Source organism: Stomoxys calcitrans, chromosome 5 (genome assembly GCF_963082655.1).
Source record: "Stomoxys calcitrans chromosome 5, idStoCalc2.1, whole genome shotgun sequence".
NCBI classification, from domain to species: Eukaryota; Metazoa; Arthropoda; class Insecta; order Diptera; family Muscidae; genus Stomoxys; species Stomoxys calcitrans.
In genome coordinates this window covers 27468073-27493983 of record NC_081556.1, presented here as the reverse complement: position 1 = coordinate 27493983, position 25911 = coordinate 27468073, and the positions used below count along the sequence as shown (strand labels likewise).

At 37.6% G+C, this 25911-nt stretch overlaps 3 protein-coding genes across 3 annotated transcripts; all 3 read right to left on the bottom strand.

The window, feature by feature from the left end:
- Positions 1 to 3170: 3170 nt before the first annotated feature.
- Positions 3171 to 4367, bottom strand: LOC106085621 (alpha-tocopherol transfer protein-like). Its single transcript, XM_013249938.2, has 3 exons — positions 3962 to 4367; positions 3530 to 3899; positions 3171 to 3467 (listed from the first exon to the last, which is right to left on the bottom strand). The coding sequence occupies exons 1-3, from the start codon at positions 4261 to 4263 to the stop codon at positions 3210 to 3212; spliced, it is 930 nt and encodes a 309-aa protein (XP_013105392.2). The 5' UTR covers positions 4264 to 4367; the 3' UTR covers positions 3171 to 3209.
- A 6380-nt stretch (positions 4368 to 10747) lies between these two features.
- On the bottom strand, positions 10748 to 14739 carry LOC106085627 (alpha-tocopherol transfer protein-like). The gene is made up of 2 exons (XM_059369700.1): positions 14437 to 14739; positions 10748 to 10961 (listed from the first exon to the last, which is right to left on the bottom strand). The coding sequence occupies exons 1-2, from the start codon at positions 14736 to 14738 to the stop codon at positions 10748 to 10750; spliced, it is 516 nt and encodes a 171-aa protein (XP_059225683.1). The 5' UTR covers position 14739.
- A 465-nt stretch (positions 14740 to 15204) lies between these two features.
- On the bottom strand, positions 15205 to 21040 carry LOC106085631 (alpha-tocopherol transfer protein-like). Its single transcript, XM_013249950.2, has 3 exons — positions 20661 to 21040; positions 15523 to 15892; positions 15205 to 15462 (listed from the first exon to the last, which is right to left on the bottom strand). The coding sequence occupies exons 1-3, from the start codon at positions 21038 to 21040 to the stop codon at positions 15205 to 15207; spliced, it is 1008 nt and encodes a 335-aa protein (XP_013105404.2).
- Between the last annotated feature and the right edge of the window lie 4871 nt (positions 21041 to 25911).

Here is a 25911-nt window from a genome sequence, read left to right as displayed (position 1 = left end):
AACACGACAATATAGAGCTCAAACGATAGGTGCTTCGGAGAAAAAAAAAACGAATTCGATATCCAAATGAAGAGCCGTGTATTTGGGGAGCCGTTCTGCCTTCGCCTTAAGTCTCATAGCCGCAATGGCTGCCTCTAACTTCATCTGTATGTCTATGGGTCTGATATAGTCTCCAGTGACCTAGTGAGCCACCGGAGGCAACCGTAGCGCAGAGGTTAGCATGTGCGCCTATGACGCCGAACGCCTGGGTTAGAATCCTGGCAATAGAGAATATCATAAAAATTTTTAGCGGTGGTTATCTCCTCCTAATGCTGGCGACATTTGGTACGATTTAGTATGGCAGCCATGTAAAAACTTCACCAGAAAGAGGTGTCGCACTGCGGCACGCAATTCGGACTCGGCTATAAAAAGGAGGCCCTTATCATTAAGCTTAAAAAAACTTGAACCGGACAACACTAATATGTGAGAAGTTTCCCCCTGTTCCTTAATGGATGTTCATGGGGAAATTTGCATTTGCTCTAGTCGGCGTTGTTCTCATCGCTTCGCCTATGCCAAGACAACATGTTTTCAGAACCTGTTGTATTATCCTAACGTTGCACTTTTTCTCCACCGCAGTCCACCAAACTACTAAGGCATAAGTGAGTATTAGTCTAATCACGCTCCTCTAGAGCCAATGTACTAACCTCGGACTATCCCCATTTCGAGCCTACGGCCCGCCTATATAGTGTCCAACATCTCTGAGCCTTCTCGGTACGCTCCTGAATGTGTCACTTCCAATTCAGTTTCCTGTCCAAGATCACAGGCTAAGTATTTGACCTTGGCAGATATCGAAATCGTTCTATTGAAGCAACGTGGTGAGTGAAATTGTCCCACCTTTATCTTCCTCGTGAACAAGCAGATTTCGGTCTTCTCTGGGTTAACATTGAGATCCCTAGGTCCCGTATGCCATCTGCGAGGCCCTTTTGGATCTTCTACATAGCTCGTTCGGATTCTTACCGCTTAGAAGTATTTTAACATCGTCTGCGCAGCAGACGTGTTCAAATCGTTTCTGAGTCAGCATCCGTATTAGGTCATTTATGGTGATCACCCAAAGAAGTGGCGATAAAATGTCGCCTGTGGCGTGCCTTGTGCCACTTTCTCCCTCATATTTATATCATGGAACCCACAATTTATCCCCCTATCCCGGTACCGGTCTAAGGATGTGTCAGTCCGCACATTGTTAAAAGCACCTTCGATGTCAATGCATACCGCCAATGTGTACGCCTTGGCATCGAAGGATTCTTCTATTTTATGAACAACCTCGCGCAAGACAGTCTCCACCGACCTTCCATAGGCATGCTGACTGAATTTGAGCAGTTCACTGGATGTGATACTCTTTATCATGGTGTCCACAACACGTTTCATAGTTTTGAGTTGAAAGGACTTAAGGCTTATAGATGGGGCGCCAGATAGTCCGCCTCCTTCTGTAGTAACGCCGGAAATATTCCATCACGTCCGGTTGACTTAAATGCTTTGAAGCTCCTCAAGGCTTCCTTTACCATAAACTCTGTAATGGTAAGCCTTCGATCAATCTCATCATTTCAAGATTCCGGTGTCTCCGCGTGTCCCGTCGTATCATGCGGAAAATGCCTTTTCACTAAAGAAAAAACTTCAATGAAATTTTCTTTAAAGATAAAATTTGGAAGAAATAGTGCATTTAAAAGACGCATTTATTATCCGAATTTTGCTGAAATTATGCACTGCTGCCATATGACCTGATTTAAGTTGTTGGGCCCATAAAAGGCTCAATTATTATCCGATTTAGCTGAAATCTATCACAGTCGGCTATACAAGTGTTTTTGCCTCCCTTGCCTTAAATGATTCAGATCGGTCTTTATTTGGATATAAAGGGTGATTTTTTAGCTATTATCTTTTTTGGCAACACTGGCTTAAACAGCTCACCCACGTTTCATGTTTTGTTTTACTGCCAAACATCTTCAGTTTGGTTTATAATTTAACCATGAATGGTCTTACAAACGAACAACGTTTGCAAATTATTGAACTTTATTATCAAAATGCGTGTTCTGTTACGAAAGTTCATCGTGAGCTTCTTCCATTTCATCGACGAAGCTCATTTTTGGCTCAACGGGTACGTAAATACGCAGAATTGACGATTTTGGAGTGAAGATCGACCTTCCGAAACTTCGTAAAGAATTCTGAACCATTTCGGAAGCAATTTCGTATTGAAATCGTACGTACCTTCCGAAACTTCGTAAAGATTTCTGAAGGAATTTCGTATTGAAATCGGATGTACCTTCCGAAACTTCGTATATAGATCAATCAAGAATCTGAATTTATTTTTTTCATTGATCACATAATGATAAACAAATAAAGATATGTAACCGTTGAATAGAGAAAAATATCTGTATTTTCGAGTAGGTACTACCTATTACGAAAAAATTTTCAAGTCTTTCAGGAATAAGCTCAAAATGGACCCCAAAGATGCAACAGCTGTGGTGATGATATCGGACCGTTCAGACTTTGTAAAGAATTTTTTCCGAACTGTCTGAAGAAAGTTTAAAAATAAACATTCGCCAAGACGTTCAGACATCGTTCAGAATTCTTTCTGAACTGTCGGAACAAAAATTCCTTCAGACAAACAGTGCAGAAATCGTTAAGAATTCCTCCCGAACTGTCGGAAGAAAATTTCAAAAAAAACCATACGAAAAAGCGTTCAGAAATCATTCAGAATTCTTTCAGAACTGTCGGATCGAAAATTCCTTCCGACAAACAGTGCAGAAATCATTTAGAATTCCTTACGAACCGTCGGAAGAAAAATTTAAAAAAGAACCATATGAAAAGACCGCTAGAAATCGTTCAGAATTCTTTCAGAACTGTCGAAATAAAACTTCTTTCAAACAGTTTAGAAATTGTTCAGAACTCCTTCCGAACTGTCGGAAGAAAATTTCAAAAAAAAACCCCATACGTAAACGCGGTCAGAAATCTATTAGAAATCTTTCAGAAATGTCGGAACAAAAATTCCCTCAGAAAGTCGAACAGAATTCGGTTAGATCTTTTCGGAAGACTTCAGAATTTGTTCAGATTTGTCTGACATCAGACAATTGGTTTGCTGGGTAGTCTTTGCAGATAATTTCTTTGAATTTTTGACTTTAATGAATGTTGCATAGAAATTCTGTCCTTGGAGAATATTTTATTTAACTCGTTTGTATTTAATCAACATTTATTTTACGAAATGAGCCACCTACACCGAATAAACCATCAATGTCCAAAGGTTTTCCACGGCGTAAAGTTTCATCAGTACCATATTGAGCATTTTCCTGGAAAAATGTGTGATTTTCGTCCCATGTTTTCTCATATTCGGCGGTAATACTTTCTAGCGACGGCAATTCTCCGCCATATTCTTTTGGCAAATACTTAATGGGTATTTCGCTGTATAGCTCTTCCAGATTATGTCCAATGAAATGAATCTGAAATAAATGCGGAAATAATGCATTAGACGTTCTTGAATTGGCTAAAACAAAACGTTTACCCTCTTTTGCAATTTTTCTGAAAATAAAGGTATGAGAATTCTGAATGCTTGCTGAGCTGCCGTTGAATTATTGATGAAGTAAAGAGATTTTATACGCAACGGCATAGATTTTTCAATAAAAGATACGGATTTTTTACAGTAATTCGGTGTAATTTGTAGAAAATGACTTGGCGAGGCTGATCCAATGTCGACTATGTAGACCATGCCATTGATGCAAATATAGGGATCGTGAATTATTGATAACTCAACCATAGCCACAATAAGTTTTGTGAGATCTTCAATGTTATAGTCTTTGGTGGAGTAATTGTATCGTACAAAAGCAATTCTAGGACCAGTTTCATGTAAAGGCTTAGGAAGAATCTGAAAGCATCTAAAAAGAGAGAAGAAGAAATATTTTTATTCTTATGCAGAATAAACACAAACTCTACCTACCCCAATCGATGGAATTTTCTAAACTCTTCTTCTTTGACATCAGTTGTATTGAACATTTCAGGATATCTCGATTTCAGAGAATAAAATAAATCGATTTTTTCTTTGGCTTTTTCCAGGCTATATTTACATCCTCTTAAAAATTGCACCAGAAATTGATCATCGTCTCGCACCTTGAGATGCGGTTGTAACTGAAGCCATTGTCTTAGAGCTGCCAAATCCTCGGGTATTCTCGAAGGAACTTCATTTAATTCTTCACACGCAATTTTTTGCAACTCTTCACTTAGGGGCTTTATATTTGCCATCCTCACTCTGCTTGTTACAAACTTGTACTAATATTTGTTCTAAATCCAATACTGTACTGAATTGAAGTATAATCACAATACAAACGCCTTAGTTACACAAATTAATTCATATTATTACCAATACATGAAACCTACAAGTGCAACGACATTTCTTTCTATTAATCATTAACATGAAAAAAAAAAAATAAAACTGGCTGAGACTTTCAATGGTGATCATGACAACAATGATTTATGAATTATAAGTAATTGGGGAAAAAAAAACGATTATACAAAGTTTCTAAATGAAAACCTAGTGGTTTAGAGCCAATCGATTTTTATTGATCAAGTTAATACGAGAAAAAGTTTAAAAAGACTACGCGCATACGATTTTCTAATTATTCATTTAAATATGCAATTAAAAATGCAACTAGTTATTTGAAGTTTAATCCATAGGTGGTTAATTATCTTGTTGAATATTCTATAAAAATTATTGGGGCAATAGAGAAATGTGTGTTTGTTGCAAAGTTGGAAAATTGCGATAGTATCAAGTCCCAAAGTTCGATCAACTTGAAACATGGTTATACACGGCAAAAAGTTGGCTCGATGTACAGCGGTCAAATAAAGTATTCATCATTCAATGTTTTTTTTTTAATAAGTCTACAAAAGACAATTGGAATAAAAACATATTAAACTAATGATGCAGTAGTGCTTGTGTGATATATATGTACACAATTTCATTGTTTTTAAAGAAAAAAATTTTATTTATTGGAACAAAAAGGGCCATTTTACAGCTGAACACAAAAAATTAAACAAAAAAAGTATTCATCATTGCAAAAAAACAAAAAAATAAATAACATAATTTAAAAAAATTAATACTTTGTTATTCGACCACCGCCTCTTATAACTTCTTTTAAACGGTTTGACATCGATTGGACTAATTTAGCGGTTATATTTTGGTCTATATTAGTCCATTCCTCCATTATCACCTGTTGCATTTGACTCTTGCTCGAAAAATTGCGCGTTCTCAATTTGCGTTCGAGATGTTCCCAAAGATGTTCAATTGGGTTCAAGTCGGGACTTTGAGGAGGAGTTTTAATGACTTTGGAGCAGTTATACAGCATCCACATCTTGGTATTTAAAGCAGAATGTTTGGGGTCATTATCTTGATAATATTGAAAGTTATTACCAAGCCCAAGTTTTACAGCACTATCTTTTAAATTCCTCTTTAAAATGTCAATGTAATACTTATGATCCATTACTCCATTAATAATTTCAAGATTTCCCGCTCCTGAAGCCGCCATACACCCCCAAACCATTAAACCACCTCCACCATGTTTTACAGTAGCAACTGTGTTTCGTTCTTCAAGCTCTGTATTTGGTTTTCTGTACACTATGACCTTTCCATCGCACCCAAAAAGATTAAACTTGCTCTCGTCTGCAAAAATGACTGTTTTCCAAAATGATTCGGGCTGTTTTACATACATTTTTGCGAAGTTTAGCCTTTTCACTCGGTTTATTTTATTTATAAAGGGCTTCTTACGTGCAGTTCTTCCTCTGTAACTATGCCTTTTGAGTGTATTTCGAATTGTTTGTGTAGTAACTACCTTCCCTAAATATTCCATAGTGTTTTTACGAAGAATGGTCGCAATTGTCTTCGGAGTTTTCTGAACTTGCCGCACTAGCCAACGCACATCTCCAACTGAAAGTGCTTTTGGTCGACCAGATCTTGGTTTATTGGCAACAGTTTTCGTTTCTGTCCACTTTCTGATGATGGATTGTATAGTAGATCGTGGTCTATTTAATATTTCACTGATAGTTTTTTGAGTTAAACCATTCCTGTGGTGTTTTATTATCAAAACTTTTACCTCATCAGAAACCTCGTTTTGCTTACGACCCATTTTGACAAAAACTATATTTTCAATGAAATTAAATATTTGCTGTCAAGGGCAAAGCCTCCTTTACTAAATAAAACAGAAAAGGGGGATTCCCAAATAATATTTGAATTTGACTTTGATGATAGCACATCAATGATGAATACTTTTTTTGTTCTGTTTTTGGTGTTATTATATAAAATTGCATATTTTGCGCTAATTAAATTTAGTTTTTAAATAGTTTTTGACAAAAACTATATTTTCAATGAAATTAAATATTTGCTGTCAAGGGCAAAGCCTCCTTTACTAAATAAAACAGAAAAGGGGGATTCCCAAATAATATTTGAATTTGACTTTGATGATAGCACATCAATGATGAATACTTTTTTTGTTCTGTTTTTGGTGTTATTATATAAAATTGCATATTTTGCGCTAATTAAATTTATTTTTTGAATTTATTTTAAAACATATTACGAAAAATAAACTATTGCATAAAACTGCATTATTTGTTTACTTTAAATTTTCTTCAATTACCCAAAATAAGTGAATTTATTATCAATTTTGCTAATGATGAATACTTTTTTTGAAAAATCAATCAAAAATAAATTTAATTAGCGCAAAAAATGCAATTTTATATAATAACACCAAAAACAGAACAAAAAAAGTATTCATCATTGATGTGCTATCATCAAAGTCAAATTCAAATATTATTTTGGAATCCCCCTTTTCTGTTTTATTTAGTAAAGGAGGCTTTGCCCTTGACAGCAAATATTTAATTTCATTGAAAATATAGTTTTTGTCAAAATGGGTCGTAAGCAAAACGAGGTTTCTGATGAGGTAAAAGTTTTGATAATAAAACACCACAGGAATGGTTTAACTCAAAAAACTATCAGTGAAATATTAAATAGACCACGATCTACTATACAATCCATCATCAGAAAGTGGACAGAAACGAAAACTGTTGACAATAAACCAAGATCTGGTCGACCAAAAGCACTTTCAGTTGGAGATGTGCGTTGGCTAGTGCGGCAAGTTCAGAAAACTCCGAAGACAAATGCGACCATTCTTCGTAAAAACACTATGGAATATTTAGGGAAGGAAGTTACTACACAAACAATTCGAAATACACTCAAAAGGCATAGTTACAGAGGAAGAACTGCACGTAAGAAGCCCTTTATAAATAAAATAAACCGAGTGAAAAGGCTAAACTTCGCAAAAATGTATGTAAAACAGCCCGAATCATTTTGGAAAACAGTCATTTTTGCAGACGAGAGCAAGTTTAATCTTTTTGGGTGCGATGGAAAGGTCATAGTGTACAGAAAACCAAATACAGAGCTTGAAGAACGAAACACAGTTGCTACTGTAAAACATGGTGGAGGTGGTTTAATGGTTTGGGGGTGTATGGCGGCTTCAGGAGCGGGAAATCTTGAAATTATTAATGGAGTAATGGATCATAAGTATTACATTGACATTTTAAAGAGGAATTTAAAAGATAGTGCTGTAAAACTTGGGCTTGGTAATAACTTTCAATATTATCAAGATAATGACCCCAAACATTCTGCTTTAAATACCAAGATGTGGATGCTGTATAACTGCCCCAAAGTCATTAAAACTCCTCCTCAAAGTCCCGACTTGAACCAAATTGAGAACGCGCAATTTTTCGAGCAAGAGTCAAATGCAACAGGTGATAATGGAGGAATGGACTAATATAGACCAAAATATAACCGCTAAATTAGTCCAATCAATGTCAAACCGTTTAAAAGAAGTTATAAGACGCGGTGGTCGAATAACAAAGTATTAATTTTTTTAAATTATGTTATTTATTTTTTTGTTTTTTTGCAATGATGAATACTTTTTTTGTTTAATTTTTTGTGTTCAGCTGTAAAATGGCCCTTTTTGTTCCAATAAATACTATTTTTTTCTTTAAAAACAATGAAATTGTGTACATATATATCACACAAGCACTACTGCATCATTAGTTTAATATGTTTTTATTCCAATTGTCTTTTGTAGACTTATTAAAAAAAAAAACATTGAATGATGAATACTTTTTTTGACCGCTGTAGATACACCCCAAAGTGGCTTAAAAAAATTATTATGAAATCAGTGCCCAGAGTATCAAGACTTTAAGGCCCATGGGTCCTTCTCGAAGAGATATTGCAAAGGCTAATTTGCGGAAGAACATTCCATTAAGTAACAGCGGGGATACTTCTCTCATATCAATTAGTGCCGATGCAAGTTTTAGTTTAATGATAAGGGACCTCTTTTTTATTACCGAGCTCAATCGCTTTGCTCCAGAATGCCGTCACTTTAGCAGAGAAGTTTACACGGCTGATTTCCTAAAATACCTCACAAGTGCCGCCAGCACTAAGCGAACATCACCATCACCGAACATTTTTATACCCACCACCATAGGATGGGCGTATACTAACCTAGTCATTCCGTTTGCAACGCCTCGAAATATGGATCCAGGAACCCATAAAGTATATAAATTCTTGATGTCTCGACATTCTGGGTCGATCTAGCCGTGTCCATTTGTCGAAATCACGATAGCGGTCGAACACGTAAAGCCATCCGCTTGAAATTTTGCACAGATACTTAATATTGATGTAGGTCATTGGAGATTACAAATGAGCCAATACACTTCAGATATGGATATAGCTCCCATATAAACCGATCTCCTGTTTTGAATTCTTGAGCACCAGGAAGCCGAAAATTATGCCCGATTTGGCTGAAATTTTGCACATAGTCTTCTGTTATTACTTCCAACAACTGCGTCAAGTGCAGTCCAAATCAGTCTATAACCTGATATAGCTCCCACATAAACCGATCTCCTGATTTGACTTCTTGAGCCCCTGGAAGCCTACATTTTCATCCGATTCAGCTGAAATTTTGCACATGGTGTTCTGTTATGACTTTCAACAACTGTGCCCAGTACGGTCCAAATCGGTCAGGAACCCGATATAGCTCCCATATAAACTGATCTCCTGATTTGACTTCTTGACCCCGTGGGAGCCAAAATTTTGTCCTATTTGACTTAAATTTTGCAGATTTAGAGATTTCATTTTTGCTGGTTTGGCAGAATTTTGGTATGTAGAATAAAATAATGCCCTTCAACTAAATTTATTTTGTATATATATTTTTAGCAGAATCCATGATGGTGGGTTCCCAAGATTCGGCCCGGCCGATCTTATCATTCTTGTACTTGTTTTTCATGTTCTCATCGGTTGTAAAAGTAGTCGAGCATATCGCTATACACAGTTTTGGGAAGATTTGTCTAATAATGCGTCTGCAATGGCTCTAGGAGAGAAAATCGGGCGATATATATATGAGAGCTGTATCTAAATCTGAACCGATTTCTATGAAATTCACCAGTAATGTCGAGAGTCATAAGAAAATTCTCCCTGCCAAATTTCGAGAAAATCTGTTAACAAATTACCATTTCATTGCATTATTACTGCACATCGGACGAAAATATATATGGGAGATATATCTAAATCTGTACCGATTTTTTCCAATTTCAATAGGCGTTGACTCTAGGCCGAAAAAAATGCCTGTACCAAATTTGAAGACGATCAGATGAAAACTGCGACCTGTAGTTTGTACACAAATTAATGTAGACGGACGGACGGACGGACAGACGGACATAGCTAAATCGAATCGAAAAGTTGTTCTGAGTCGATCGGTATACTTATCAATCGGTCTATTTCCCTTCCTTCTGGGTGCTACAAGTACATGCACTTAGTTATAAAAACCTGTACCACAGAAGTAGTGTAGAGTATAATTAATTTGAAAAAAGTAAAAAGCCGTTAAGTTTGCCAGCCCGAACTTTTAATACCCACCACCTCGGGTATATATGTAAACCACCTTTCTTGAAGTAAATCATCTTTCGTCATAATCCAATGACAAAATGCATAACTTATACCCCCATAGCAGCTTTATCGAAATAGGGTCCGATTTGGACCAAATTCGGCACAGACATTGAGTGCAGTAATAAGTAAAAGTCATTGTTTAATTTAGTTGTAGAACATAATATTGGTCTTTTTGGTAGCCATATCCAAATATAGACCGATCGGAACCATATACGACACGGATGTCGAAAAGCCTATCATAAGTCACTGTATCAAATTTCAGCGAAATCAGATTATAAATACGCCTTTTAAGTCATACCAAAACGGCATATGCAAAATTTCTACCAAATTCGATACGCCCTCTTGAAGACCAAGAAATCTTATCGGGAGATCGGCTTGTATGGTGGCTATATCAGGTTATAGACTGATCTAGATTGTACTTGTCACAGTTGTTGGAAGTCATACCAAAACGACATGTGCAAAATTTCAGCCAAATTGGATAAGAATTGCGCCGTCTAGGACTCAAGAAGTCAAATCGGGAAATCGGTTTAGATGGCAGCTATATCAGGTTATCAACCAATTTTGACCATATTTTTGTCAGAATTCATACCAAAACGGCATATGCAAAGTTCCTACCAAATCGGATAATAATTACACCCTCTAGCGGATCAAGAAATCAAGATCCGAGATCGGTTTATATGGCGGCTATATCATGTTATAGACAGATTTGGACGATACTTGGCACGGTTGTTGAAAGTCATACCAAAACGACATTTGCAAATTTCAACCAAATTGAATTACAATTGCGACATAGTCCATGAGGTAGATCAAACCATTAATACATGCATAGGGATCATTCACGATTAGTAATTCATGCATGGCTAATGTCGCTTGCAGAATTTCACCGATATTGTATTTACTGACGGGATAATCAAAACGAAAGACCACAATTCTGGCACCAGTTCCGTTAAGGGGTTTGGGTAGCATTAGGCAACATCTAAATTGTGAAAAAATAATTTAAAATCTTTAGACGAAATATATAAAAAGATTTTGTGCCAATAGAAATTTTCAAAAAAAAATGTAAAAGGAAAATTTTCTTCTCAGGGTCCGGATACTCCCCATAAGATTTTCGCCATCCTACGTCTTTTTCGCTTTTCTACAGTGTTCGTCGACCCGAAAGGCTCCGGGTTAACCAAGTTTATTGACGACAGTCCTCTGGCCTTCACTGCCAAATCGTCTGCTCTTTCATTGCCCCTTATACCATATGTAGAGATGGGTAAATACGCAAAAGATATTTACCCGGTAAATTGAATAAATACCCGTGTATTTACCCTTTTATACCCAAAAGCTGGGTATTTATAATTTTGCAGATATCTTGGGTATAAAAACATTTTTCAAAAATTGTTTGATGATTTCGTATGGCCCAATCTGGACGATGTTCAACAAAAATGTTTAGAGGGGTACCAAAACACACTGTTTCAAATTTCATCCAAACCGGATGAAAAATGCTCCTTTTATGAGCTCAATACTTTATGTCGGGAGATCGGTCTACATGGCAGCTATATCCAAATATGCTCCGATCTGGAAGATGTTCAACAAAAAGGTTTATAGGGGTACCAGAACTCGCTGTACCAAATTTCATCATTGAAATAGGATGAAAAATGCTTCTTTTATAGGCTTAACACACTATATCGGGAGATCGGTCTATATGGCAGCTATATCCGAATGTGGTCCGATCTGAACCACATTTGACAGGAATGGGTAGAGGTCTACCAGAAATCACTGTGCCAAATTTCATCGAATAAATGGATCTTTAAAGGCCTCAATACCCCATATCGCGCGATCGGGCGGGCAGCTATATCCAAATAAAGTCCGAACTGAACCACACTTCACAGAACTCTCAGTGCCAAATTTCGTCGAAATTGGATGAAAAATGACCAATTTATTGAAGGTCAGGCTTAAATACAATGAATACGAAATTATCGGACGTGTTATTATTTCGGTCCTTAAAAAAACAAAATATATCCGTATCTCGGAATAGGTACTACCGGTTTCGAAAAAATGTTAAAGCCTTTTTGGAGTAGGCTAAAAATGGACTCCAAAGACCTAACAGCCGCGGTGGTGGCGTCAGACAGTAGCGGGTTGTTCTCCCCTCCTATAGGTGTGGGTGCCTTGGCACCTGTAGTCGAGAGTAATGCTTCAAGCGCACAACTAGTCGTCTGACTAATTAATGAGGAAGAGAAGAAAGAAGAAGGATACATGAATGTTCTATAAGCCTGCACTATAAATATAAGATTTAATCATGTTGTGCAGGTATTCATTAAATAAATAAATATTAAGAGACGGATAAGCCAGAGGGATGCACAGTTCGTCCCCAGCCTTTAAATAAAGGTGGTGTTTCCAACTCGGATTCAGACAGCGACGGTGTCAATGAAACACTTATCGCAGCCAAATCGAGAGATGAGGGCAGCGGGATGACAGCAAAAGTGAGCGTTGGCCTTGCTAAGCTCACAAGCAGACTGAGAAAGCGATCCGGGGCACAACGAGGAGTATGTACCGGCAGCACAATCTGACGGAAGTGTAGGATGCTGGAAGGGATAGGACTGACATTCCACGCACTCCTGCGGTGGGTGAATATAGAATCAGAACTCCCGAAGAGCATAACTCTGCTAAAATGCTGAAGAAGAAAAAGAGCTCCCCGCATTCAAGTATTCTGGGAAAATCAAGCCAGCCATCCCGCAATGGAGACTCCAGACAGTGTCTTGCGGACGTAGGCAAAGTCGGCCCCTGAGTCTTCACGGAGGACTGTGACTTCCAAAAGAAGGCCACAGCCATCACGGAAAGGGAAGATGGTCGCTGAGAATGGTAAGGAGCCGCCCTCTTACGCCAGAGAGGCAAGGAAGCACAACTGAGATGAGCTGACTTATGCAGTCTTCAATATCGGCAGTGCATCCGGTAGGATCTGGTTAACGATCGGATTTTCGAACATGTGTGGAACTCAGTGGAGGGTCCACCCATACAAATGATGAGCTGCGAGTTTAGAGAGGACATATTAACGCGGCGTTTTTCGTCGGCGGTATGTATTGATACCGTCAAACAGCTCATCAGAAGTATCCACGCTCCCTGGGAGGGTGCAAAGAGAAAAGTGGACATCCCCGTGGTGAGAAAGATGGACATCCCCCAGTTCACAAACGCGTCGGTCTTCATCAAGGGACGGGGCAGTAAATTTGCGACGGAACGCATATTGGGATTCTTGGGCAAGCAAAACCTTAACCAGGTGGAGCTGGGAGTGCGCAAAGCTCGACCTGGTAAGAAAAAGGACATCCCCCAGCTCACAAAGGCGTCGGTCTTCATCAAGGGACGGGCAGTAAATTTCCGACGGAACGCATGCTGGGATTTGGTCGCAGAGAAGTGGAAGGTCTTCCACAGGGAGGAAAAGGACGAAAGAACTCTCCTTGTGGTTGGCATTGATAAAATCTCCGTTACGAGTTTCACCGCCTCTCTCAATGTTGGAAAGACTAGGAGAAGCAAAGATCCTAATACCAAAATATCAGACAGCGCAGTGGCGAGAAATCCAACACAGCCTAAAAAATAGGGAACCGACGACGGACCCATCACCGACTTAGTAATAATATTAAATCATTAGGCAGCGCAGCGACAGGTGTCTCAATACAGTATAGCGAACAGGGAACCGACGAGCCATCACCTACTCCCAAGAAGCCCATTAACTTAAGATTTAGAAGAATATAGGCAAAGATCCTAATATTGAAACATCAGGCAGTACAGGGAATGGAAACTCAATACGGCCTAACGAACAGGGACCCGACGATGGAACCATTACCGATTTTATAAAGATTCGGAGGACTAAGATAGGCAAAGAACCCAAAACGATGACATCAGGCAATGCATCGACACTAAAGTCAATGCAGTCTAAATAACAGGGGGCAGACGATGAGATCATCATCTACTCCCAAGATGCTCATTTACTGGAGGACCAATGATTGAGGTAATCCAGATAAACCTCCACCGGAACGAGACTGCTACACACGCTCTGATGGAGAAAATCAGCAAGGGCGTTATATGACATATAATTTAGCCATATCCTTTCGTCTTTCAGTCCATTTGTATGTCTGTCCAAAGCTCGCTTACTTTTGAAGGAGTAAAAGTAGGAACTGGACCTATCACTATAGGTCGATCTTGATTGTAAATGAGTCATATCGGTCCATATTTTGATATTAGATCGTAATTTCTGAGCCTCTAGCCTATAGAAGGCTCATTTTGCAATCATATGTTATCACAGACAAATATAAACAGACGTTTTAATAAACACACGAACCGAACTGGAGCACAATAGAAATTTACGATAAACTGGAACACATACACACTCTTCTTCACATTTGAATATTTTAAACAAGTTCCAACAAGGTATTTTTCCATTAAACTTATTAACAACAACAAGCAAATGTCATTACCCCAGTCGATATATATCCCGAAACTTTGGATCATCAACATTCGTTAGATTCATCATTTCAGGATATTTGGATTTCAACGAAAAATACACATCAATTTTTTCTTTAGCTCTTTCCAAACTGTATTTGCAGCCCCGAAGAAACTGCACTAGGAATTGATCATCATAACGTGCCTCTAAATGAGGTTGTAGTCGTAGCCATTGTCGCAGAGCTTCCAAATCTTCCGATATTCTCGAGGGTACTTCGCCCAATTCCTCATTGGCAACTGTTTGTAATTCGGCACTAAGAGGTACGAGTGATGCCATCCTTTCGGTAGTCGATATAGAATCAAACTGATTATTCCACTTGGTTTTTAATCTCAGATTTCATGCAGTTTCTAATCTTAAAAAACTTGAAATTTTTTTTCCGGCGCATGTGGATACCCTCAATAGTAATTTAAACTAAAATTCTGCATTGTTTTGTTTAAATTAGCTTAATATTTCGATTATCAATTCAAATTGTGAGAAATATTTGAATAACTCAACAGAAACTAGAACCAGAATGTTTGCTATTGGTGGGATAATTTTAAATTAACACTAATTTTCAAATTAGAAAATAGAAACAACATATAAAAACAAAATCATTCGGAACGTAGGACCACTTAAAAACAAGTAAAGAAAAGCCCAAGACTTCTCTAATTGCCTTGAGCACTTATTAAAGATGTGCTTAGGTGAAATTTGGAACTGAGAACTGCATTAGGTCCCTTTACACAGGACACTATTCACTAATGTTTTAATCTACATTTAATTTTCTAAATGAACCACCCACACCAAATAAGCCATCTATATCCAAAGGTTTGCCTGGTCGCAGCTTCTCATCCGTCCCATAGTAGGCATTAGCTCTGAAGAATTCACGATTATTATCCCAAGTCTTATCATATTCGGCAGCAAGTTCCTGTACAGAAGGTAAATCACCGCCATAATCCTTGGGCAAATACTGGGCAGGCAAGTCCTTAAGCATTTCATCTAATTTATGGCCCATCACATGGAGCTGGAATGAGGTATTAGAAATTCTTCATTTATCAGTCTTAAAACCCTTTGTCCTACTTACCCTTTTTTGCATCTTCTCCGAGAAGAATGGTATAAGAATTTTAAAAAATTGCTGAGCCGCTGCGGCCGTATTGATGTAGTACAGCGATTTTATACGCAAAGGCATTGATTTTTCCAGAAATGATACCAACTTTTTGCAAAAATTCGGTGTCAACTGAAGATAATGACTGGCAGTGGCATGTCCATAATCAATGATGTAAATAAGGCCATGAATACCCGCATAGGGATCGTGCATCATTAAGACTTCATGCATGGCAATGCCTGCTTGCAGTATTTCATCGATACTGTATTTATTGACAGGATAATCGAAACGGAAGACCACAATTCTTGCACCATTTCCATTTAAGGGTATGGGTAGAGGCTGGAAACATCTGAAAGACGGAATTGAAAATTAGAAAAGGCGCGCTTATTATATGCTTTCACTGAAAATTGGAACAATGGGTTGCTTTGGGCCATCCTAACAGAATATGGTCCAGATTGGATTTAGGGCAGTAGTTAAGGGCCTTTTATGGGCATAAGACCTTTAATCGAGAGATCGGTCTATATGACAGCTATATCCACATATGGACCGATCTGAGCCTTGTTGAACAAGAATGTTTGTGGGCCTAACACAACTCACGGTCCGAAATTTCATCAAAATAGGTTAATAATTGTGGCTTTAATGGGTCTAAGACCTCAAATTGGCAGATCGGTGTATATTGGGGCTATATCAAGATATAGTCCGATATAGCCCATCATCGAACTTAACTTGCCTATGGACAAAAAAAAAGAATCTGCCCAAAGTTTCAGCTCATCTCATCATCTCTCAATCTTGAAGGACTGTAGCGTGAGTTCAACAAACAAACGGATGGAAATAGGCTAGATACATCCTTGTTCAACACGCCCCAGATCGGTCCATATGTGGATACAGCTGTCATATAGACCGATCTCTCGACTTCAGGTCTTGTGCCCATAGATCGACATTTATTGTCCGATTTCCCTAAAATTTGGGACAGATAGGTCTATGTGGATATGATTGCCATATAGACCGATCTCTCGACTTAGGGTCTTGGCCCTATAAAAGGTCCAATTTCGTTGAAATTTGGAACAGTAAGTTATGTCAGGCCCCTGAACATTCTAATTTAATTTGGCCGATATCGGTCCAGATTTGAAAAAAGCTGCCATATAGACCGATCTCTCTATTTAAGGTCTTGGACCCACCCAAGGCACATTTATTCCGATTTCTTTGAAATTTGGTATAGCGAGTTGTGTTAGATCCTTCGACAACGCTGTTCACAACGGCCCATACCGGTGCAGATTTGGATAGCTGTCATATATACCAATCTTCCAATTTATGGTTTTATGCTCATAAAGGGTAAATTTGTTAACCGATTTTGCTGGAATAAGGCACGATGAGTTGCATTAGGCCCCTGGGAATTCGTAACAAGTATGGTTAAGATCGGAGTATATTTCGATAAAACTGCTATATAGACCGATCTGTCAACTTAAGGTCTTGGTCTCACAATCTCTCTTCGCTCTTCGGCATTCTAGTTCAATTTAGCCCAGAGCGGTCCTGATTTGGATGAAGCTTCTATATATACCGATCTCACGATTTTAGGTTTTAGGCCCATTAAAGGTGAATTTATGCTGAAATTGAGCACAATGAGTTCGGCCCTTCGACATTCATACCGAGTATGGTCAAGATCGGGCTATATTTAGATATAGCTGCCATATATACCGATCTCTCGATTTAAGTTCTTGGGACCATAAAATTACGTTTATTACACGATTTCGCTGAAATTTGCGGGCTGTGTTAGGCCCTTCGACACCAATGTTCAATATGGCCAAGATCGCTCCATATTTCAATGCCGATTTCCTGGATTAAGGTCGGGCGCATTAATTGGCCGATTTCGCTGAAATTTGACACAGTGGGCTGTGTAAGGTTTTTGAACATCAGTACCCTATGTGGTTCAGATCGGTCTATGTTTATACATATGCCGATCTTTCGTTTTAAGTTCTGGGGCCGTTAAAAGGTGTGAGGGGTCTAATTTGAGTTGCATGAGACCCCTGGAATTCAGTTCCAAATGGGATCATATTTGGATTAAATAAATTATTATAAATTATGCATTTTTCACCGTATTAGAATGAAAGGTGGTTTCCATATATACCCGAGGTGGTAGGTATCCAAAATTCGGCCCGGCCGAACCTAATACCTTTTTATTTGTTAGATATGACTGTCATATAGACTGATTTAGGGTCTTAAGCTCATAAGCCGCATCTGAGTCCGCAGCCGTCCGATTGTGTCGAAATTTGAATCAGTGAGTTGTTTTAAGCCTCCCGTCGTACGACCGGAATATTATCCAGATCAGACCATATTTAAATATAGCTGCCATATAGACCGTTCTTCTAACTTTTATATTACTAGCTGAACCGGGCCCGCTCCACTGCGCCTTTTTTTATAGTATATGGAGCAAAATTATCCTTTGAATATTTATCTCCGACAACTAAAGTGCTTTTAGTGAAATATCACGCTTATGTATGTCGCTTGATTTGAAAATATGTCTTAATGTGAATCTCATATGATCTTTAATGGCCTTTGCATTTGTTCCAAGGGTTAAGGGTCATTTAAGTTTGGACGTTAGATGTACTCCATTCTTAAAATACTTTATTAGAACGCAATATTATCATGGGGATTTCGGGAGTGGGAAAGGCCCAGGGGTGGGGGTTGGTGGGTTTAGGGGGTGGTGTGGACCCGCAGAAACGTGATCCCGAATGTGGGTATCAATTTCGTGCTCTACTCTCAAAAACCTATCATTTGAGCTCCAAATTGCCATTGTCCTAAAATATGTATGTCCGATTTAGGGGTGTTTTGGGCGTGGACCCCTCAATTCGATATTAATTTCGTTTTCTAATCTCAAGTACCTTTCATTTGAGCCCCATATTGCCATGGTCAATAAACTTGTTCTCTTTGTGGGTGTTTTAGGGGATGGACGGTCCCCTAATATTTAGTCCAACATTTGGATATTCTACTCCTAAATAACTTTTATTTGAGCCTCATACTGCTGAAAAAATATCATTATCGTGCTTTACTTTCAACTATCATTTATTTGAACCCCATATTGACATTGGTTTCAGAGGACCAAACACTTGGCCCCAAAATTGGATATCAAATTCGTTTTCTAGCCCCATTTTACGATGGTCAGATAATATGTCAGGTTTGGCGGGGTTGGTTCAAAAACTATCAACATCGTGCTCCACTATGTTTGAGCCTCAATTTGTCATGGTGAGTAAATACGTCCTCTTTGAGGGTTGTTGTGGGGTTAGGACGTCCCATATGCAGTTGATACCGAATGTTGATATCATATTCGTGCTCAACTCCTAAATATCTTTCATTTGAGCCCCATATTTCCATAGTCGGCAAACATGTCCTGTTTGAGGGGGTGTATCGAGGAATAGGGCAGCCACTGAGTGACTTGGCCCTGAAAATATATATTAGGTTCGTGTTCTTTTTTAAAATACATTTTAATTAAGTCCCATAATTCAATGGTCAGCAAATACGTCCTACTCCCGTCCCGAATATTGATATCAGATTCGGGCTCTACTCCCAAAGACCTTTTTTTAAGCCTCATATTGCAATGGTCGATAAATTTGTACTCTTTGGGGGGTGTTTTCGTGTAGGGGCGGCCCTACAAACACTTGGGCCCACATTTTGATTCAGATTCGTGTTCTACTCACAAAAAACTTTTATTTGATACCCATATTGCCATGGTCGATAAAAATGTCCGATTTAGGGGTGTTTTGGAGGTTGGGGTGGCCTCATAGACACTTTTCCCGAATGTTGATATGAGATTCTTTCTCTACTTCTAAAGAACTTTCATTTAAGCCTCATATTGCTATGGTCGGTAAATTTGTCCTCTTTGGGGGATGTTTTGGTGGAGGTCTCACATTTTGATATCAGATTCGTATTCTACTCTCAAATACCTTTCATTTGAGTCCCATATTGTCGTGATTGGTCTATATATATATATTTATGTGTTTTGGGGGTGGGCAGCCCCCCTAGATACCCCATCCGAAATTTTAATACCAAATTTTTGTTTTTAGGTTACTATAAGAGAGTACACAAAATTTCGCTTAAATCGCACCACCCATCTTCGAGATCTGGCGTTTCTCAAAAATTAGGGTAAGGGCAGTGTCGATCTAGCCATGTTCATCCGTTTTTCCGCCCGTCCGTTGGTCAGTCTGTCGAAAGCACGCTCACTTTCGAAGGAGTAAAGCTAACCACTTGAAATTTTGCACAAATATTGGGATTGTAGAAGTTTTTCAGTGATGCATAGGCATTACAGATCAGTCTAGTTTCTAATCAGTTTTTAAATCTCTTCCCTTCACCAGATTTCACACCGAATAAATCATGATCGAAATCCATAGTCCATATATTTGGTTCTGGTAGGATATTCTATAGTACAGTAAAAACTCCTCTTTAGACCACATTTGGATATACATAGCTGCCATACAAATCAATCACCCGATTCAAATGTGATCATTTTCGAATAAAGCAGATTAGTGATCTTTCAAACGATAAGAAACGAAAAAATTTGAACAGGGTTTTTACCCAAAATATTCGATTCGAAATTTTAAATAAACTCGTATAGTAGGAACCATAAGCATTCACACCTTCTTCTTATTTTTAGAAATCTCCATAACTTTTTGCTATTAAAGTTAATTTGGCTCCCAAACAAGACCACAGTCTAAATTTGCATCTTGTGCAAGACAATAAAATCAAAACAACTTTATATGCGAATGATAATAAAGTGCTTGGTTAAAAAAAATTCCATAAAAATAAATTGAAGTGGTATTGTTTGCTTTCTGGTATGGGTAAATTCTTATTCTTATACGACTCTTTAAGAATACATTTGAATAACGTTTTTATTGAAGTGTTGTCTTTAGAGAAAATATCACTGAACTTTTTACTTCAGAGAAAGTTTTATTGAAATTTTGTCTTTAGAGAAAATTTTTTTGAAATTTTGTCTTCAGAGAAAATTTCTTTGAAATTTTGTCTTCAGAGAAAATTTCTTTGAAATTTTGTATTTAAAGGAAATTTTACTGCACTTATGACTTTAGAAAAGATTGCTTTAAAATCGCAACATCGATTAATATGCTTACCCCAAACGATGCACTTCACGAAATTTTCGATCATCCACATTGGTAACATTCATCATTTCCGGATATTGAGATTTCAATGAAAAATACAAATCAATTTTCTCCTTTGCTCTTTCCAAACTGAATTTGCAACCTCTCAGGAACTGTACAAGAAATTGATCATCATCGCGTGCCTTTAAATGAGGCTGGAGACGTAGCCATTGTCGCAGAGCTTCCAAATCATCTGCTAGTCTTGAAGGCACTTCGCCCAATTCGTTATTAGCAACTTTTTGCAATTCCGCATTAAGAGGTAAAAGTGATACCATCTTTTCCGTAGCCAATACAAAGACAAACTGATTATGAATATCTAAGAAATTAAAGCTCCAGCAGAAATGATGATGCATGTATTAGAATCGCTGTCGTACACTGATGGAAAAAGGTGATACTTTGCCAATATTGGTTGATATTATATTTATTTTGCGTTATTGGGAAATATTTTAAATACCTTTTGGTATCAATTTAATGCCAGCCGAAGAGTGGGCTTCATAATAAATATATAGTCTTAACATCGCGGCAAAAATTTTGTTTAGCTTGAACGCCATTACAAAAAAATATGTTTTGTTTGCTGTGTTGGTGTATTCATATGAGAAGCGCTACTTGGATTGAATGGATGTGGAATCTATTGCTGAATGCAAAGAACCGATTTTGGTCACGGTATAACATTAACATTTTATACCCTCCACCATAGGATGGGGGGTGTACTTATTTCATCATTCCGTTTGTGACGCCTCGAAGTATGCATCTAAGACCCCATAAAGTATATATATTCATGAACGTCATGACGATTTAAGTCAATCTAGCAATGTCTGTTCGTCCGACCGTCCGTCCACGTATCAAAAGCACACCAACTTTCGAAAGAATAAAACTAGGCCCTTGAAATTTTGCACAAATATATCATATTAGTGTAGGTTAGTTGGGATTGTAAATGGATCAAATCCGTCTATGTTTTTATATATCTGCCATATAAACCGATCTTGGGTCTTGACTTCTTGAGCTTCTAGAGGACGCAATTCGTGTCCGATTTGGCCAAAGTTTTGCATGAGGTGCTTTGTTATGATTTCCAACTACTGCTCAAGGTATGGTTGAACTCGGTTCATAACCTGATATAGCCGCCATTCAAACCGATCTCACGATTTGACTTGTTGAGCCTCTAGAGGGCGCAATTCCTATCCGATTTGGATGAAACTTTGCATGGCGTGTTTCGTTATGTTGTCCAACAACTGTGCCTAGTATGGTCTAAATCAGTCCATAACCTGATAAAGCTACCATATAAGCCGATCTTAGGTCTTGGCTTATTGAGGTTCTAAAGGGCGCATTTTCTATCCGATTTGGCAAAAATTTTGCACCAAGTGTTTGATTTTGACTTTCATTAACTGTGTTAAGTATGGTCTAAATCAGTCCACATCCTGATATAGCCGCCACATAAACCGATCTCCCGATTAGACTTCTTGGGCTTCTAGAGGGCGCAATTCTTATCCAATATGTTTGAAATTTTGCATATGTCGTTTTGGTATGACTTCTAACAACTTCTCCAAGTATGGTCTAAATCGGTATATAACCTGATATAGCTGCCATATAAACCGATCTCACAGCTTGACTTTTTGAGCCTCTGGAGCGCCTGAAATTTTGCAGGTAGTGTTTTTCTATTTGAAAAGTCATTCAAAGAGCTTGACAAATGCGATCCATGGTGGAGGGTATATTATATTCGCCTCTGCCGAACTTAGCACGCTTTTACTTGTTTATAATTATTTATTGTATACACCCAGAGAATGGTTGATATAAGTGATTTATACCATTTGGTACTAGCTTTATTACCGAATAGGCACTGGTTTCAATACCAATTAGTAACTGGTTTTTGTACCAAGCCGTTAAAGGTTTTGGTACCAAATCGTTCTTGTTTTATTTTTATAATTAAAATATAATAAATTATGTTACTCTGTGACCTACCTCGATTTTTGTATTAACCATTGATTCTATATCCATTGATTCCCAGAAATGGTTTTATATGAATACACCAACATATCACCGTTTGTCACACAAGAGGCTTTATCACGTTTTCGATTTTGTGACGCTGTTAATTCTAAAAAGCCTACCTTCTCCCGTATTAAATTTATACCAAATGGTAGTAAAAATATTTGCCAATAACGCGATTAAATAAAACTTGATAGTATAAAAAGGATATCATAATAATTATAATCGAAATAAAATAAAATCATTTTCAACAGTTTTTATTTGATTTATAGGGGTGGAATATTAGAGTCATAACAAAATTGGTATTAAAACAATAAAGGTTTGGTACTAAAACCAACAATATTTTGGCATTAACAGCAATACAGGTTCTATTAATAGTCCTATGCCAAACGATACCAATCATTTTACATTTTATTCATACCATGCGGTATTGCTTTAATTCCATACAGTGTTGCTTTCCAATCAATATCGTATGCTACTGAAATGAGCACATTTGGCAACCTTTTTCTCTTGGTGTATAGAACATGCTATGAGAAACTAATACGTAATCAGTTTTGATTTGTTTGTGAGGCCTAATTAATCTGATTAAGAATTCAAATCTGCACCAAATATTTAAATACCTACATAAAGATTAAATTCCGACGTATTGATTTGTGTTTAGTGGCAGGATGCGTTGGAAGGAGATAAAAAATATAAAGAAAAACACTAAGCAATGTAGATGAATAAAACAAAAACTATAACACAATATTGATCTATGGAAACATTTTGACGAAATCTGTCTTCTTGCCATATATAGCAAGTAAAAATGCACTAAGTTCGGCCGTGCAGTAACTTCAATACACTTTACCATGGATCGCATGTGTGAAGTTCTTTGCACTATTTTTCTAAGAAAGAAACTAAACTACACAAAGATTCGGCCCGGTCGAACTTTGCACGCTTTTACTTGATTTATATAGCTAGTGGCATAACAAAGAATTTATACACCCCATCCTAAGGTGAAGGGTAAAATAAATTTTCCGACATGTTTTCCCTAAAATGTATCCAAGCTGTTTTTATTTATGATTAATAAGTTTATAGAATTTCTTACATACCCCAGCCTGTGTATTTCTCTAAATCTTTGATCATCCACATTGGTAACATTCATCATTTCAGGATATTTGATTTTTAGCGAAAAATACAAATCAATCTTCTCCTTAGCCTTTTCCAAACTGTATTTACAACCTCTCAGAAATTGCACCAAAAACTGATCATCATCTCGTGCCCTAAGATGCGGCTGATGTTGCATCCAATGCCGTAGAGCTGCCAAATCGTCAGATATTCTTGATGGCACTTAGTTTAATTCCTCAATGGCAATTTTTTGCAATTCCTCGTTTAGTGGTAAGATTACAGCCATCTTTAATGTTGTCCCTCTGATGTAAGACTAAATTTAAACTAAATTTTATTTTCCAGCAATGAAAGACACATGTTAGGCCACACTTAAGGTTTATCCACATAACTTTCATAACGAGTCATAATAGTTAAACTGAAACCATTTGAACAAATATCAATGACTTATAACATTTCTCTAATGTCCCAATAGAGCTGGTATGGCAAATATTTAACTGATTTTTTGCCGCTTTGGTAATTTCTGGCACACAGTTGTATAGGTATAGATGATCTGCTATCGCTTCTTGTAAATGATGTTATATTTCTATTATATTATATCTATATAATAGGTGTGTTCACGTACTTTTCCGGTACAAATTGGCAGGAAAGTAAGAACAGCATTTAGTCTCTGTTGCTATTTCTTTGAATTTCCTAAAACAGCTTTGCGATGGTCTAAATTTCTGCTGGAAAAAAACTTCCAGTAAAAATTTGTAAGCCCTCAGTTACCAAACTCTTAAAATTTTGCTTGCTCTCACGCACTCACCCGCACTCTTCTGCTGGTAAATAAAGTACGCGAAATACTTTCTGTAACAATTTATGCAAATTTGCACAAATTTTTGAGTACGCGAACACACCTATTATATTTTTTTTATTATACCCTGTACGGAAATCTTGTTTGGCTTAGAAACGAAACCAATTAAAATTGGAAGAAATCGGTTAAGATTTAGATATAGCTCCCATATATATGTTATATATTGTAATAACATCGTCATTTGTTAACCGATTCTCACTTTGTACGAGGGATTCTCTTATGACTCTCGACATTAATGTTGAATCGGATAGAAATACATTCAGATTTAGATATAGAGCCATATACGAGCACTGTAATATAAATTTCTGGCCTAATAATGGATGTGGAAATTTTATCATTAAAATTGGTGATTTTGTTTTTTTTTATTATCCTTCAGAATGACTTATTCCCTTTCGCATGCGCTCAAACCAATTGTCAAAGTTTTTTGTTTGCTCCAATTGAGACACTTTCAAACCATAGTTATTGAACGCTTCAACCGCGTTTTCTGGCGTCGAAAATCATTGACCATGCACTTTTATCTAATGCGCATGAATAAAAAGAAGGCATTGGGTACCAAGTCAAGGCTGTACGACGGGTGACCCATCAATTCGAGTTTTTGGCTGTCAAAGAGGCGATGCTCGCAAATGAAAATTTTTGCCCATGGGCATTCCACTAAGGAACAGTGGAAACCTTTTCACAAAACAATGAGTGGAGTCCGATTCCAGTTTTAAGCTCAATGATAAGGGGCCGCCTTTTTATAGCCGAGTCCGAAAGGCGTGCCGCTGTGCGACACCTCCTTGGAGAGAAGTTTTACATGGCATAGTTCCTCACAAATGTTGCCAGCATTAGGAGAGGAAAACTATCGCTGAAAATTTTTTCCGATGGTCTCACCAGTATTCGAACCCAGGCGTTCAGCGTCAAAGGCGGACTTGCTAACCTCTGCACTACGGTGGTTAAAGCAAATTTAAAATGTTTAGCAAATTACGAAGCCAATCGCAGCCAACATATCAACAAATAAAAATTAAAACTCATATATTCCCGAAACCCGTGGAGATATTGTAAACCTCATGCAGGGTTTTTGAGCACTATCCAGCAAAGAAAAAGAATTTTGGAAATCGGACCACAAATGAAAATTTGGTAGCCTGAAAAATTTTTCGAAGTGCCGAGGTGACCAATTTGAAAGGTGGATCAAGAGATTACCGGACCACCTATTCAAAGAGATATCTCTACCCGTTCACACACGGCATATTTTACAATTTTTTTCGATTTTCTACCGCTCTGCAACGGGTGACCCATCAATTCAAGGTT

Coding starts and splice junctions, on each gene's coding strand:
- LOC106085621 (XM_013249938.2), bottom strand. CDS start 4,263: ATGGCAAATATAAAGCCCCTAAGTGAAGAGTTGCAAAAAATTGCGTGT. Junction 3,900..3,961: donor AGAAAATTCCATCGATTGGG/GTAGGTAGAGTT, acceptor CTCTCTTTTTAG/ATGCTTTCAGATTCTTCCTA. Junction 3,468..3,529: donor CAGAAAAATTGCAAAAGAGG/GTAAACGTTTTG, acceptor CATTTATTTCAG/ATTCATTTCATTGGACATAA.
- LOC106085627 (XM_059369700.1), bottom strand. CDS start 14,738: ATGGCATCACTCGTACCTCTTAGTGCCGAATTACAAACAGTTGCCAAT. Junction 10,962..14,436: donor CGGGATATATATCGACTGGG/GTAATGACATTT, acceptor TTCACAATTTAG/ATGTTGCCTAATGCTACCCA.
- LOC106085631 (XM_013249950.2), bottom strand. CDS start 21,040: ATGCATCATCATTTCTGCTGGAGCTTTAATTTCTTAGATATTCATAAT. Junction 15,893..20,660: donor CGTGAAGTGCATCGTTTGGG/GTAAGCATATTA, acceptor TCCGTCTTTCAG/ATGTTTCCAGCCTCTACCCA. Junction 15,463..15,522: donor CGGAGAAGATGCAAAAAAGG/GTAAGTAGGACA, acceptor ACCTCATTCCAG/CTCCATGTGATGGGCCATAA.